At 35.9% G+C, this 14,233-nt stretch overlaps 1 protein-coding gene across 1 annotated transcript in view; it reads right to left on the bottom strand.

Annotated features, from left to right (window-relative positions):
- Positions 1–14,233, bottom strand: part of TMPO (thymopoietin) — a 28,301-nt gene that overhangs the window by 5,752 nt on the left and 8,316 nt on the right. Inside the window, exons 3-5 of the mRNA XM_014530030.1 lie at positions 10,846–11,004; positions 9,763–9,855; positions 5,346–5,443 (exon numbers count right to left, since the gene is read on the bottom strand). Coding sequence (XP_014385516.1) covers positions 5,346–5,443; positions 9,763–9,855; positions 10,846–11,004 — 350 coding nt within the window. The remainder of the gene's footprint in view (positions 1–5,345; positions 5,444–9,762; positions 9,856–10,845; positions 11,005–14,233) is intronic.

Genomic DNA, 14,233 nt, shown 5'->3' on the forward strand with positions numbered 1-14,233 from the left:
TCTTCCTTGAAAAGCTGAGTAATATTCCCTCATTTAAAAAATTAAGTTACCAGTCCTTATAAAATAGCTTGAAAGCCATTAGACTAGTGCTTCTCAAACTGTACTGTGTGTTTCAACCAACTGCAGCTTTTGTTAAAATGCAGATTCTGATGTAGTAGCCCAGGTATGGGACCTGAGATTCTGCACCCCAAGCATCAAGCTATTCAACGTTGAAGCCACCATTACCAGATGATCCTTTAAAATTCTTTTAACTAGAAAATAGCCATCCATGATTAGCATATTAGAGTGCGCATATATGGTCACTTTTGCTTTCAAGCTAATATTTTATCTAGATAAAGGATGTTTCTTTATATTTGAGTCAATGTCCGTTAATTTTAAAGGTGAATATATTGCCCTAACCGGTTTGGCTCAGTGGATAAAGCGTCGGCCTGCAGTCTGAAGGGTCCCAGGTTCGATTCCGGTCAAGGGCATGTACCTTGGTTGCGGGCACATCCCCAGTAGGAGGTGTGCAGGAGACAGCTGATCGATGTTTCTTTCTCATCTCTGTTTCTAACTCTCTGTCCCTCTCCCTTCCTCTCTGTAAAAAATCAATAAAATATATTTTAAAAAATAAAATAAAGGTGAATATATTTTACTCTTATCCTGGGACAAGAGTGGTCACCCAATAAGTATGCTTATTTCGTTGGAAGTATTAGTACCAAACCCCACAAGATACTGACAGTCTCATTGGACTGATTTTGTAGTTTCCCTTTGACTCACAATCTGAACCTGAGTCCTTTTTCCTGCTCTCAATTAGGAAATTTTTGCTGAATGCAAACTTAATGTTAGTAAAAAGACAAATCTGTGAACAAATTACATATACATATAATTAATGCTTATTAATAGTTAAGTTCCTGATTATTTGAATAGAAGGAAACAATGGTTTCAATCTCAATCCTTGAAGCACAGTATCATCTGGGAGCTTTTTAAAAAAACATATCAATATAAAAAACCCTACCTTAGACCAATCAAGTCAGAATTAGAAGGGCCTGTACATACTAAATTTTTATAGCTCCTAAAGGGATTCTAATGTGCAGCCAGAGCTGAGAACTTGTTTAAGATAATATAACTGACTTATGATGCACCTCATTGCTTCCTCTTTAATAATCAATGCCAATATAAACAATTAGAAGTATTTTTAAAATATTCTATTTTAAAACAGTCTAGGTAAAATAGTCTATCTGGTATTATCAAACTCAGTATTTTAAAACTCTTCAATGAATATAAAACTGCTTGAAAGGTGTAATATTTACCATTTATGCAACCGATACAATATAAAGACCAAACATTTAGCCTATATTCATGAAGGTAGGGGGCTTGGGTAGACAATGTCTTTTTCCTTAAAATTAGTTAGCTACCAAATTCCAGGACTTCCCATGTTATGTTTTATTTTTAATAAATAACTAAAATAATGCCTTCATCAAAAATTCTTATGAAACATCTATTAAAACTATTATGGTTAATAAAAACGGCCAAGTACCATTTAACGATTATTTTCTTCTATGGAAGGAAACACAAGAAACATATTTATTACCTGTGGGAATAGCTGGGAAAAGGGGTGGGATGGATACTTTTCTCTATAAATTATTTATACTTTCCTTTGTTCAAGTTTATTGAATTCTTTGGTTGAGGACTATTAATCAGTTTTATTCTTGACTTTCATTATCTAATTTAGAAATAATCATCTTCACAGAAAACTAATACAACCAGAAAAGATATTCTGAAAATTATAAAGAATTTTTTCTACCAGAATCCACTATACACAAGTGACTTTGAGAAGAAATAGAATTTTAAAAATTATAAAATTATAATTCAGTGTTATAACTACTTAGGAAGATGGACTAAGTAATATTAATTAAAAAGAAACTCACTGCTATATAAAATTAGTAGTTAATGTGATTGCATCCAGATTGTAGGTAGTCTCTAAATAATATTTTCTATGAAAAGGATTAGGGTTCTTTAGAAAAATGGCTGATATGGTAAGAGGCAGGAAATATATATGAGCATGGGTCATCTTACTGTGCCAGAAAACAAGAAACTATCAAAGACAAACAAGGTCAATAAAAAGAAACAGGATCCAACTTAGTAATCCCTAAAAGCTAAAGATGGCATAATTTGAACATGAAAAAAGAATGACTGCAATTGATCATAAAATATATAAAACCATACTATTTTCCTGGCCAGTGTGGCTCAGTTGTCTGAGTGTTGTCCAATGCATTTGAGAGGGTAATCAGTTCGATTCCTGGGTGGGGCTTGATCCCAGTAAGGGGTGTGCAGGAGGCAGCTGATCAATGTTTCTTTCTCTCCCAAATCAATAAAAACATATTAAGAGAAAAAAAGAAAAAATACCATACTATTAAAAGATATTTAATGATCCCTTTTCAAAGTAACTAGGGCACTTTGATTTGAAAAGTAGAAAATAAGAGACAAGAATTAAACATTTATTCTGGCATTCCTATATGAGTTTTATTTTAAGGTAACTAAGCAGTTCATCAGGGAAGAAAGTTTTTTATAAAAATTCCAATTATAGAGGTAAAGGAATGAGAGAATGAGAGAAATCATCTTACAACTGCAAATGAAATAATGGATCTGGGCAATAATCATAAATGGCTGTCAAAACCATTAAATGAAAGGGTGATACAGAACTTTATAATGAATGGATTAGGCTTTCAACATTTGAACCCATTACTAACTAATTTTAACATAACCAAAGGACATCATGTGAAACGATGGAATATGAAGGCCACACCACCATTTATGAAATGTTCTTGTCAAAGAAACTGAACCTGAATCTAACCAACTCTGTAATCTATGCTGTCCAATACAGTAGTTACTAACCACATGTGGTAATTTAAATTTAAGTTTATAAAGTAGTTTCTCAGCCACACTAGTCACATTCCAAGTATTCAATACCTATATATGGCTCAGGGCTACCATAATGGACAGCAGATACAAAATATTTCTGTCATCACAGAAAGGTCAATTGCATTGCCCCACTATAAATCTGTAACTCCCAGACTACAGGAAATACAGGGTATAGAAGAACAAATTAAATGACACTTGAAGAAACAATTGCCAAATCCAGAATATGAGGAATTCTATATAGCAAACCAACATGGTTTCTTCACCAAATAAATGGAGGGAGGAGAAACAGTTACAGGGGAAGTAGCTACAGATTTGAGATAAAAAACAACAACAAATAATATGTGGAATTTGTTTGGATCCTAATTTGAATAATTTAATCACGAGACATTTCTGAAACTGAAGGAATTAAACAGAGTAGATATGAAAAATAATTTTTAGGTGTGAAAATGGCATTGTGTGTGTATAGAAACAGCTATGTTTTAGAGACATATACCAAAATTTTAATGTGTGAAATGACAAGTCATAGATTTGCTTTCATGTACTCCAGTGAAAAGCAAAACAAAACCAAAGAATTAAGTTAGAGTACACGTGAAGATGAAATAAAACTGATAAAATGTTGACAACTGTTGAGGCTCTGTGACTGAAGAGTCATTAAACTCTTCTCTCCACTCTTCTATATTTTAAAATTTTGTTATCTAAGGCCACTGTCTAATTCTGCTGTCGTCTCCTCAACCTATTCTCCTTTGATTATTTATCCTGTCCTTCAGTTTAGCTTCCCCAACGGAAACAATTACCCTTTAAACCATCTTTAATATCATCCTTCCTCCCTCCTTTTTCCCTGTTATCTGACCAGTCACACATTCTTGCTAGCTCTATATCATTTTGCCTTCATATTCTGGGCCAAAATTATCCATGCTTGTCTATTTCAGTGTCCTTCACCAGATTTTCCTAGTTTCTACACTAAGTGCATCTTGCCTCACCAATAATAAAAAAGGTAAATTTTCATCTAAACAAGAAAAGTGTGGTCTTAGAACTAGACTAAGTTCAGAGTTGAAGGAAAAGTCACAGAAGACAGGCAAAAGTAAAAGCAAAGCCAGAAATCTAGACACAGCCTGGCCAGCGTGGCTCAGTGGTTGGTCCTGAGTCGCTATGAACCAGGAGGTTCCAGTTCGATTCCTGGTCAGAGCATATGCCCGAGTTGCAGGCTTGATCCCATTGGGGGTCGTGCAGGAGGCACCCGATCAGTGACTCTCTCTGATCATTGATGTTTCTATCTCTCTCTCCCTCTCCCTTCCTCTCTGAAATCAATAAAAAAAAAACAAAAAACAGAAAGAAAGAAAAAGAAAGAAAGAAAAAGAAAGAAAGAAAGAAAGAAAGAAAGAAAGAAAGAAAGAAAGAAAGAAAGAAAGAAAAAGAAAGAAAGAAAGAAAGAAAGAAAGAAAGAAAGAAAGAAAGAAAGAAAGAAAGAAAAAGAAATCAAAAAGTTTGCCCATCCCTGGGCTAGAGCATCGGTCTGCGGACTCAAGGGTCCCAGGTTCGATTCTGGTCAAGGGCATGTATGTACCTTGGTTGCGGGCACATACCCAGTAGGGGGTGTGCAGGAGGCAGCTGATCGATGTTTCTCTCTCATCGATGTTTCTAACTCTCTATTTCTCTCCCTTCTTCTCTGTAAAAAATCAATAAAATATATTTAAAAAAAGAAAACAAAAAAACCATTCCCTGCCTTTTAAAGAAATAACATCAGAATTACTTAGGCATGTCCATCTTTTAAAATATTTTTTTTAGACAAATACCATATAATTTCACTTACAGGTGAAATCTAAAAACAAAATAGACAAAACAGAATCAGACTCACAGATGCAGAGAACTGATGGTTGGTTGCCAGATGAGAGGGAGCTTGGGGGACCGGGTGAAAGAGGTCAGGGGATTAAGAAGTACAAACTGGTAGTTACAAAACAGTCACAGGGATGTAAAGTGCAGCATAGGCAATTATAGTGGATAATATTGTAATAACTATGTATAATGCCAGGTGGGTGCTATACTTACTGAAAGGATCACTTTGTAAATTACATAAATGTCTAACCACTATGCTGCACACAAGAAACTAATATAATATTGAATGTCAACTGTAATTGGAAAATAAAGTTACAAAGATATGGTAAAAACTAAAAAAAAATAAATTTCAAAACCAGTATGACTGGCTTTGAACCATGCTTAGCACAGAATCAAACACAAATGAGACATTTATTGAACACACTTTTGCAGTAAACACAGGTACACTACTGACAACACAAAATTCAGATTTCTGATGCCATTTAATGAACAATGAATGAACAATATTTAGTGTGATGGAATCTGGGTGTCAACTATTAACCAAAGACTAGGACACAGGCCTGGAAACTACTTATACCTGAATACAGTGATCATAAAACTAAAGATACCTGATTGTGCTCAACTCTTCTTTGCTTGAGTGTTACTGGAGTCTTTGCTCTGCCCTTTAGTGGTTCTCTCTTCTCAAGCTTGAGCTCTATTTTAGAGTCTGGAAATAACATTTTAGAAACCATTACTTTCTGAAACATACAATAAACAAAACCATCTTAACATTAGTTTGGAATGCTGGTTTTAGGCACACTAATATGTAAAACAAGTCATCTGTTATTACCTCAACAAACCAAAACTGTTTAACTGTAATTTTTGTCTTTTTCTTTTCCATTCTTATTTTATTCCATTTCTGTTTATCTCCCCCACTCCTTAATCTGATCACAACTTTCTATTCTCTTTCCCTTTTTCTGGGACAAACAACCTGAAACAAAGTGAATTCAAACTGCTCCCATGGAGGCTTTTCACGAAAAACAATTTAGAAGTGGAAAAGAACATTAAAATATAGTTGTTGCCATTCTTTTGTCCATACAGTGTAAATGTTTATTAAATTAAAAATTGAAATACGTAAAGGAAAAAGCTATAGGGAATTTTAAGATGAAAAACAAAACAAACCTACCTATATGGTACCAAGCTTCCAATAAAATTAAGTGCAACAATGTTAATACATAAGTGCAGTTTAAGTCTCTCCTCCCTTCTTTTTTGATGTGATTATAAGAAACCTAAGTACAGCCCTAGCTGGTTTGGCTCAGTGGATAGAGCATAGGCCTGGGGACTGAAGGGTCCTGTGTTCGATCCCCATTAAGGGGCGTGCAGGCGGCAGCTGATTATTGATTCTCTCTCATCATTGATGTTTCTATCGCTCTCTCCCTCTTTGAAATCAATAAAAATATATTTTTTAAAAAAACTTGAGTACAACTGAGGAGGTAAGGAGAAATCTTGTTGGCAGAAAAGTGCAACCAATCACAGGCCACTTCTCCACCTCTTCCCAATACAATATTTCTTTGAAAAGAAGCTAGTGCATATGTATTCCTTAGCATACCACCATAATAGTTATTAACGTTAACAACCCAAATAAATATGTATGTCTTTTTATAGGCTTTAATATTCCATTCCTCTATCACTTGAAGAGCTGGATTTATTAAAAGACTAATATAAATTTTAGTTAACTTCCACATTTTGTGGCTGTTATCACAGAGCAAAATGTCAGTTGTTACCTCTAAAACTTGTTACCAAAAATTTTAGATTACTTTTGCACCAAAGAAGAAATGGAGTCAATTATTAAAAGCTTAGCTTTGCATGAACTAATCCAGTTGTACTAAAAGTAGCCAAGGGAGCCATGTATCTTGCTAGCTAGTCTAGCATTAGTCAGTCCAATGTCTACTTGCAAATTTCCCAAAAATGAGCAGTGGTTTTTATTTTCAGCATGTTAGCTCAAATAGTTCAATCTTTATTTAGGATTAAGTATCAACTCTATCCCCTACATCCCAAAGCTCCTATTAATAGATCTATTATATATCTGTATTTGGAACAATCCTTAACTTTATAAAATCTTAAGCTGTTAACTCAGATCCTAAGAATTAGAAAACATCCAAAGAACTCAATAGTAGTTGAGCAGAAACTGATTTAAACAAATAAGGTATCTGGTTACAGATTAATTTCTCTTACAAATTTTAAATTCCAACAGCCAATAAAAACATGGCCCTCAAATATAATAAAACTATATTTAGAATATTTTCAACTATACCACTGTAATGTCAAGTGAGTTTCAATGATGAAATGATAAAGGGATGTTCGTTCACAAATATCTAACTTATTTTAACTCCAAGAATAAAACACACATACAACATGTTGCTGGAGACCACACAAAACTGTTCAAATTTAACAACTTTATTGAATTTGCAGAAGCATTCTACAGTAATACATTTTTAAAGTCACACAGCACTTAGTAGGTACATGTATACATGTACATTTCAGAAGACAAATAACAAATAAAATTATTCCCAGAAAGCTGCAAAGATGGGCATGTATAGTCTAAGAATCTGCCTATGAGTACCCAAGGGACCATATTTTGCTTATACTTAATACTATTATTTTCATAAAAGTACAAAGAAGTTCGATTATCAAATGCCTCTACAGTTAGACTCTCATCTTACAATCATAGAAATGAAAACACAAGATAATATATTGTTTTATATAGACACAAAGATACTGGGGTATAGTATGATTTCTTATGACTTAAAAAAACACACCACCCAACTAACTTAAATTTGCTTTTAGAATTTAGATTAAACCTATGAACTGCAACACACCTTGAAAGTGTTACTTTTAAATTCCCATCTTTCCAGTATGGAGTTCATCTAATAAACTACAGTGATAGTGAGAATGCACTATCCTAGAGTATCATGGTCTAGAGCAGTGTTTCTCAGTGTGGTCAACAAACTGTTTGCCACCAGCCCATGAAGAAATGAGGCACTTACAACAGAGTGTAGGTCTGCACACTGTTTTCTCTATCAATAAAATAAACCCTGTCATTAATCTGAAAAGTGTTCCTACAGTCAAGTTCTGGTGCATGCTTGTCTGTGGATCACTAACAGTCTGAAGACTGGCACACTGAGATGCAATAATCTAGAATATTATGAATGATACTGTAGACATAAAAACAAAAGGGAGAAAAATGAAAGAAAAAAATGTAGAAAAGCTGTAGAAAGTACAAAGATATTAAGACCAGCGAAGACTCTACTTATATTCTAGTTAATAGAACTAGTTTTGAAGAGTTATAAAATCTTATGGAAAGGAGTGAACGATTTGAGATAAAAATGTAACCTACAAAGCTTTAAATTTTATCAGGATTTCTATCTGTGCAACCTTTTTTAAAAGGCAGTTCTATGTAGGCAATTACTTTTAAACTATAATTTGATGGGTTGAAGCTTGACACTTTGAAATCAGCCCCATCTAGAAACTAAAAAGACCTTAAAATTTTTATTTAAAAGTACTTAAAATTCCTAGAAAATCTGCTAAGTTCCCTATATCAAAGATAAAATGGGTGTCTTTATTTTTAACTTTATTAGTGTTTATTTCCACGCTTTTTTATTACTTTGTATACTTCTCCTCCAAATAATGTTCCACCTTTAAAGGGAGTAACAGCCAGCTTATTCTTAGAAGCTGGATTAATTTTGCAATCCTTCAACCAGAGATAACGGCGACCTAAAGTGGAAGATCCCATGGTATGGGCAGCCATCTTTACTTCATCAAATGCAGCTTCACAAAGAAATGAGGCTGCATCATATGTTTTGCTCAGAATCCCAAGTGCCTGGTGGCTATCACTAGGATCTGAGCTAAGAATTTGTGCAGCCTGACTAATGTCAGCCTGCATAGCCCGAACTACAAAGGCGGTATGGGTTGCAACCTGCAATGCTGATGCTGCAGCTTCATATGCTCTACAAAGTGCTGAGTCCAACTGTTTATCAGTTGAAGCTACCTGAATACCTGCTGGTGGAGTGGTTTCAGAAATAAACTCCAGGATTTCATCATCTACTTTTGGAACTGATAATATCTGTGTTGCCTCTTTGGAAGATATTGGATACTTGCATGCCAATGAAGGCAGCTGCCTGTCAATTTGCTGCCACTCCTCTTCAATTACTTTTAGAATAGATTCGTGGAAAGGAAAAGATAGTTCTGAGGCATCTACTTTATCATGCTGTGATTGCTTAGACATCTCTATGCCTAAGGTAGCAAGTGAGTGAGAGACAACAGTTGTAGCAAAAGAAGACATGGATTCAGATCCACGTATATTTTGAAATTCCACAAAGGAACCTGAATCCTTTTCCTCTCCTAACTTTTTACTCAGTCTAGGCAATTTTCGTGGAGGAGACAGAGATTCAATTTCTTGAAAATTAGATTGATCAATTCTCTTCCATATGTTTTCTATATCCAGTGAGGGTGTAGTGTTAGAAGTTCCAGGCAAACTACCAACCCCACTCTGGACCAACAGAGAATCGACATAATCTCTGATTGCCTGAGCAAGTGGTGGAGAAATTACTTGTGATCTCTCAGACTCTTCTAGTGTTTTCCTTTTACTGGACAGAATCGACTGACTTGAACCATGGGACCTCTCAGTACAAAATGGTTGAATTCCACTTTTCTCTCCACAGTAAATATTTCCTATGTCTTTATAGCAAGTAGTGGTGGTTTCTTTAATCAGTGAAGGAGAAGCTGCAGCAGAGACCAACATGGCAGCGAGTTCATGCTGAGAAGATGTCGAAGAACTTTTCTCTAAACATCTATCATGGCTAGAACTGGAGGAAATAAACAAATTCCCTCCAGAGGCTAACTTGTGCAACTGTTCCCTGCCAGGCAAGGTTGTGGCAATAAGAGGTTCCCTAGGTGGGTCTCCCTTAGAAGAATGCACTTTCTTAGCTGCCTGTAGTTCAGTCCTGCCCAAAGGAGGACGGGGGGAGATTTCAGGAAAAGAAATACCCTGAAAAAATCCACCAGAGGGAGTAGTTGGAAGTTCAGAAAAAGGAACAAAATCCCTAGTGGACTTCACTTTCTTGTGTTCTTTCTTCTTTCCTGTAGAGGCAAAAGAGGCAGGAAGTTTAAGCATTACTTGTGTTTAAGCTGATTTTATTCTTTGCCTCTTTGCTAACATAGTGCTGTTGAAGGAAAAGGCTCTATATTTCATACTTGGAACAACCAATTTGACAAACTATGCCCTTGCAGGCAATGCTTAAGAGATATAAGTAATTTGGGTCAAATTAATTAATCATGAAATTATAAAACAAGTCATATAAATGAATTGAACATTTATAAATATAAACTTGTTCTTATAATAAATTTTAAAAGGTCATTTATTTCTTGTACTATTTTCAAAAATATTTAAATATATGGTCAAATTTTCTTAAAATAGTCCACTAAAATATCTGCTCTGAAGTTGCCTTGAAATCAGATTATCTAGCAAAAACTGTCAATTTAAAATGCCTATAGAGAACAGAAAAAACATGCCATATGTAAACACTACTGCTATGTATTAATTATAAGGAATAAAACAGACGTGATAAGTGAGATCTTGGTAGTATAACAGAATAAAGAAAAGTGACAAGATTTAGCATGATATCATTTATATAGATCTTTTAAAGTACAAAGTAATAGCATGTATTAGATGCATATAAAAAAACATTTTAAAATGGGCTGGAAAGATAAGCATAAAACTAATGTCAGTGATTATTTCTATGTAGATGATACTTGGAAAGGGCTAAGTGGGGGAACTTTGTCTTTATTTGTAATATTTTATTCTCTGAGAAAAATGAGATTTGAAGCAAAAAAGACACAGGTACTTAGGTAATTTTAGGTGACAGAAAATTAGACACTTGTATTTTTCTGTTTCTTAGAGTTTTCAACAAAAGCTATTTAAATCAAATTACTTGGAAAATTAATGATACAGTATGAAAAAAAATGACATGTCTTGGTAATATCTTAAATTTTATCATCTGCATGGTTACTGTATCTTATGAGTCTGAAAAAAAATCACATATATTTGATTAACATCATTTAAAACTTTACCTTCTTCGTTGTCACTGTATCTGTCAGAATCATTACTTCCATTCTGTCTTGTATTTTCTGCTGAAGAAGAAATTGTTGGGAAAGGAGTAGAAGATCTTGAGTCTGTTCCTTGTTCCCTCAATTTCAACAGCTTTTTCTCATATAGCTTCCTGGTTGTTCCTGTATTAAGGCAGAACTCGCTTTAGTACAGTGGTTCTCAACCTTCTGGCCCTTTAAATACAGTTCCTCATGTTGTGACCCAACCATAAAATTATTTTTGTTGCTACTTCATAACTGTAATGTTGCTACTGTTATGAATCGTAATGTAAATATCTGATATGCAGGATGGTCTTAGGCGACCCCTGTGAAAGGTTATATTGTCTTATTTAAGACAAGCTCAGACATTATCTTTAGCAACATTAAAATGTTACTTTCATTCTTTCTAATTATTTAAGTGCTTAAAAATGAAAAATGAATTCTTTTTTAAATAATTCTTTGTTTTTAACCTTTGCCTGAGGATGTTTTTATAGTTTTAGAGAGAAAGGGGAGGAAGAGGAACATCAATTGGCTGCCTCCCATATGCACCCCTACCTGGGAATCAAACCCTCAACCTTTTGGTGTATGGACTCCAGCCAACTGAGCCATCTGGCCAGAGTTGTATAATGAATTATTTTATAAAAATATATTTTCATAGTATTTTAACACAAAATTACAACAATGTTTCCTTTATAGCATGGGATACATAGTAGATTGATATAGGTCCTTTTAGATAACCTACTGAAGAACCAGATAGGACTGAGTATTTTTGCCTCAAAAGTTTTAGAATTTGTATATTTTCTCCAGTACTACATAATAGTACTTGCCTTTATAGAAAATCTATTTTTTATTAAATGATTGTACTCATCTAAATTACTGGGATTAATTTAACAACTTGCCCAACCAGAGTGGCTTAGTGGTTGAGCACTAACCCATGAACCAAGAGGTCCTCCAGTTCAATTCCCCGGTCAGGGCACATGCAGGCTTGTTACCCCATTGGGGGTGTGCAGGAGGCTGCCAATGGATGTTTCTCTCTCATTGATGTTTCTATCTTTCTATCCCTCTCCCTTCCTCTCTTTCTAAGAAAAATCAATAAAAACATATTAAACAACAACAAAAATAGCCATCCAGTTATGGGAAAAGTACTATAAATCCATTTTTTAAAAATATATTTTTACTGATTTCAGAGAAGGGAGAGGGAGAGAGAGAGAGAAACATCAATGATGAGAGAGAATCATTGATTGGCTGCCTCCTGCTGGGGATCCAGCCCATAACCCAGGCATGTGCCCTTGACCGGAATCAAACCCAGGACCCTTCAGTCCACAGGCCGACGCTCTATCCACTGAGCCAAACCAGCTAGACCTATAAATCACTTTTAAAAATGTAAATGTGGCCCTAACCGGTTTGGCTCAGTGGATAGAGCGTCGGCCTGCGGACTGAAGGGTCCCAGGTTCGATTCCAGTCAAGGGCATGTACCTTGGTTGCGGGTACATCCCCAGTGGGAGGTGTGTAGGAGGCAGCTGATCGATGTTTCTCTCTCATCGATGTTTCTAACTCTCTATCCCTCTCCCTTCCTCTCTGTAAAAAAATCAATAAAATATATTAAAAAATAAAAATAAAAAATAAAAATGTAAATGTGTTTGGCATAATGTTGGTCAGAAGATACAAAACTTCAGTTACGCAAGATGAATACGTCTGGAAATATATATAATTGTGTAAATTTAGTGTTGAACCACATTTTATGAAAACTGTGTAACAAATTATAACAATTAGATGGCAAAGTAAAATTGAATATAAACTTTTTGTTTAACCCTCATCTGAGGACATGCTTTAGACAGAGGAAGGGAGAAAGAGAGAAACATCAATGTGAGAGAGAAACATTGATTCATTGTCCTCTATACTTGCCCCGACCAGATTGAACCTGCAACCCAGGTTTGTTCTCTGACCAGAAATTGAACTGGCAGCCTTTTGGTGCATAGCTGACACTTTAGATGGGCTAAAATAATTCTCAACACTTCAATGTCAATGACAATTTAAAGCAGGGGTCCTCAAACTACGGCCCGCGGGCCACATGCAAATACAAATACTGTATTTGTTCCCGTTTTGTTTTTTTACTTCAAAATAAGATATGTGCAGTATGCATAGGAATTTGTTCAGTTTTTTTTTTGTTTTTTTAAACTATAGTCCGGCCCTCCAACGGTCTGAGGGACAGTGAACTGGCCCCCTGTTTAAAAAGTTTGAGGCCCTGACCGGTTTGGCTCAGTGGATAGAGCATCGGCCTGCGGACTGAAGGGTCCCGGGTTCGGTTCCGGTCAGGGGCATGTACCTTGGTTGCGGGCACATCCCCAGTAGGAGATGTGCAGGAGGCGGCTGATCGATGTTTCTCTCTCATCGATGTTTCTAACTCACTATCCCTCTCCCTTCTTCTCTGTAGAAAATCAATAAAATATTTTTAAAACAAACAAACAAAAAAAGTTCGAGGACCCCTGATTTAAAGCAAAAAAATTGCTTTTATTTTTTGTTTTAAACCAGCTGTATGTCTTCTCCTGATTTCTGTAAGATGAATAAAATGACAATGTATATTTTTAGAAACAACACATAACTCAAAATGTTATATAAGTAGTCCTGAGATGAACAGCTACAGAGGGGGAAATGGGAAGATGTTGGTCAGAAGGTATAAAATTTCAAGATGGGTAAGTTCTGGAAATCTAATGCATAACATGGGTCATAGGTTAATGATACTGTATTATATACTTCAAATTTGGTAAGAAGTTAAACCTTAAGTGCTTTCACCACACAAAAGAAAATTATGTGAGGTGATGGATATATTAATTAGTTTGATTATGGTGATCATTTCACAATGATTATATATATCAAAACATCAAGTTACACACCTTAAATATATATAATTTTGTAAACTAAACCTCCATATAGCTGGGGGAGAAAAAGGAATAGTCTGTATACCAACCAACATGTAGTTTAATATATATTGACTAGAGGCCCAGTGCACAAATTCGTGAATGGATGGGGTCCGGCTGGCCCAGCCCCAATTGGAGGAGGAGACGGTGGGCGATTGGCCAGCAGGCCCAGCCCCCAAATGAAGGTGGGGGGGAGGCGGGGGGGACGGGGACCGATGAGGGGTCAGCGGCTAGGGGAGGTTGACCAGCCAGCCCCACCTGATTGGTATTGGTGTGTATGTGTGTGTGTGTGTGAGATCAGGGGCAGAGCTGGCTGAGGGGAGGGGCCATGGGCTGATTGGGGTGGTGGGGGCCCATCAGGGGCTCAGGGGCCTGCGGGGGAAGGGCGGCAGGCAGTTGACTGGCTGGCCCTGCCCCTGATTGGGGGGGGGGGGGCCAGGGGGGGGGAGGGGCTG

Source organism: Myotis brandtii, unplaced genomic scaffold (genome assembly GCF_000412655.1).
Source record: "Myotis brandtii unplaced genomic scaffold, ASM41265v1 scaffold708, whole genome shotgun sequence".
In the NCBI taxonomy this organism is placed as follows: Eukaryota; Metazoa; Chordata; class Mammalia; order Chiroptera; family Vespertilionidae; genus Myotis; species Myotis brandtii.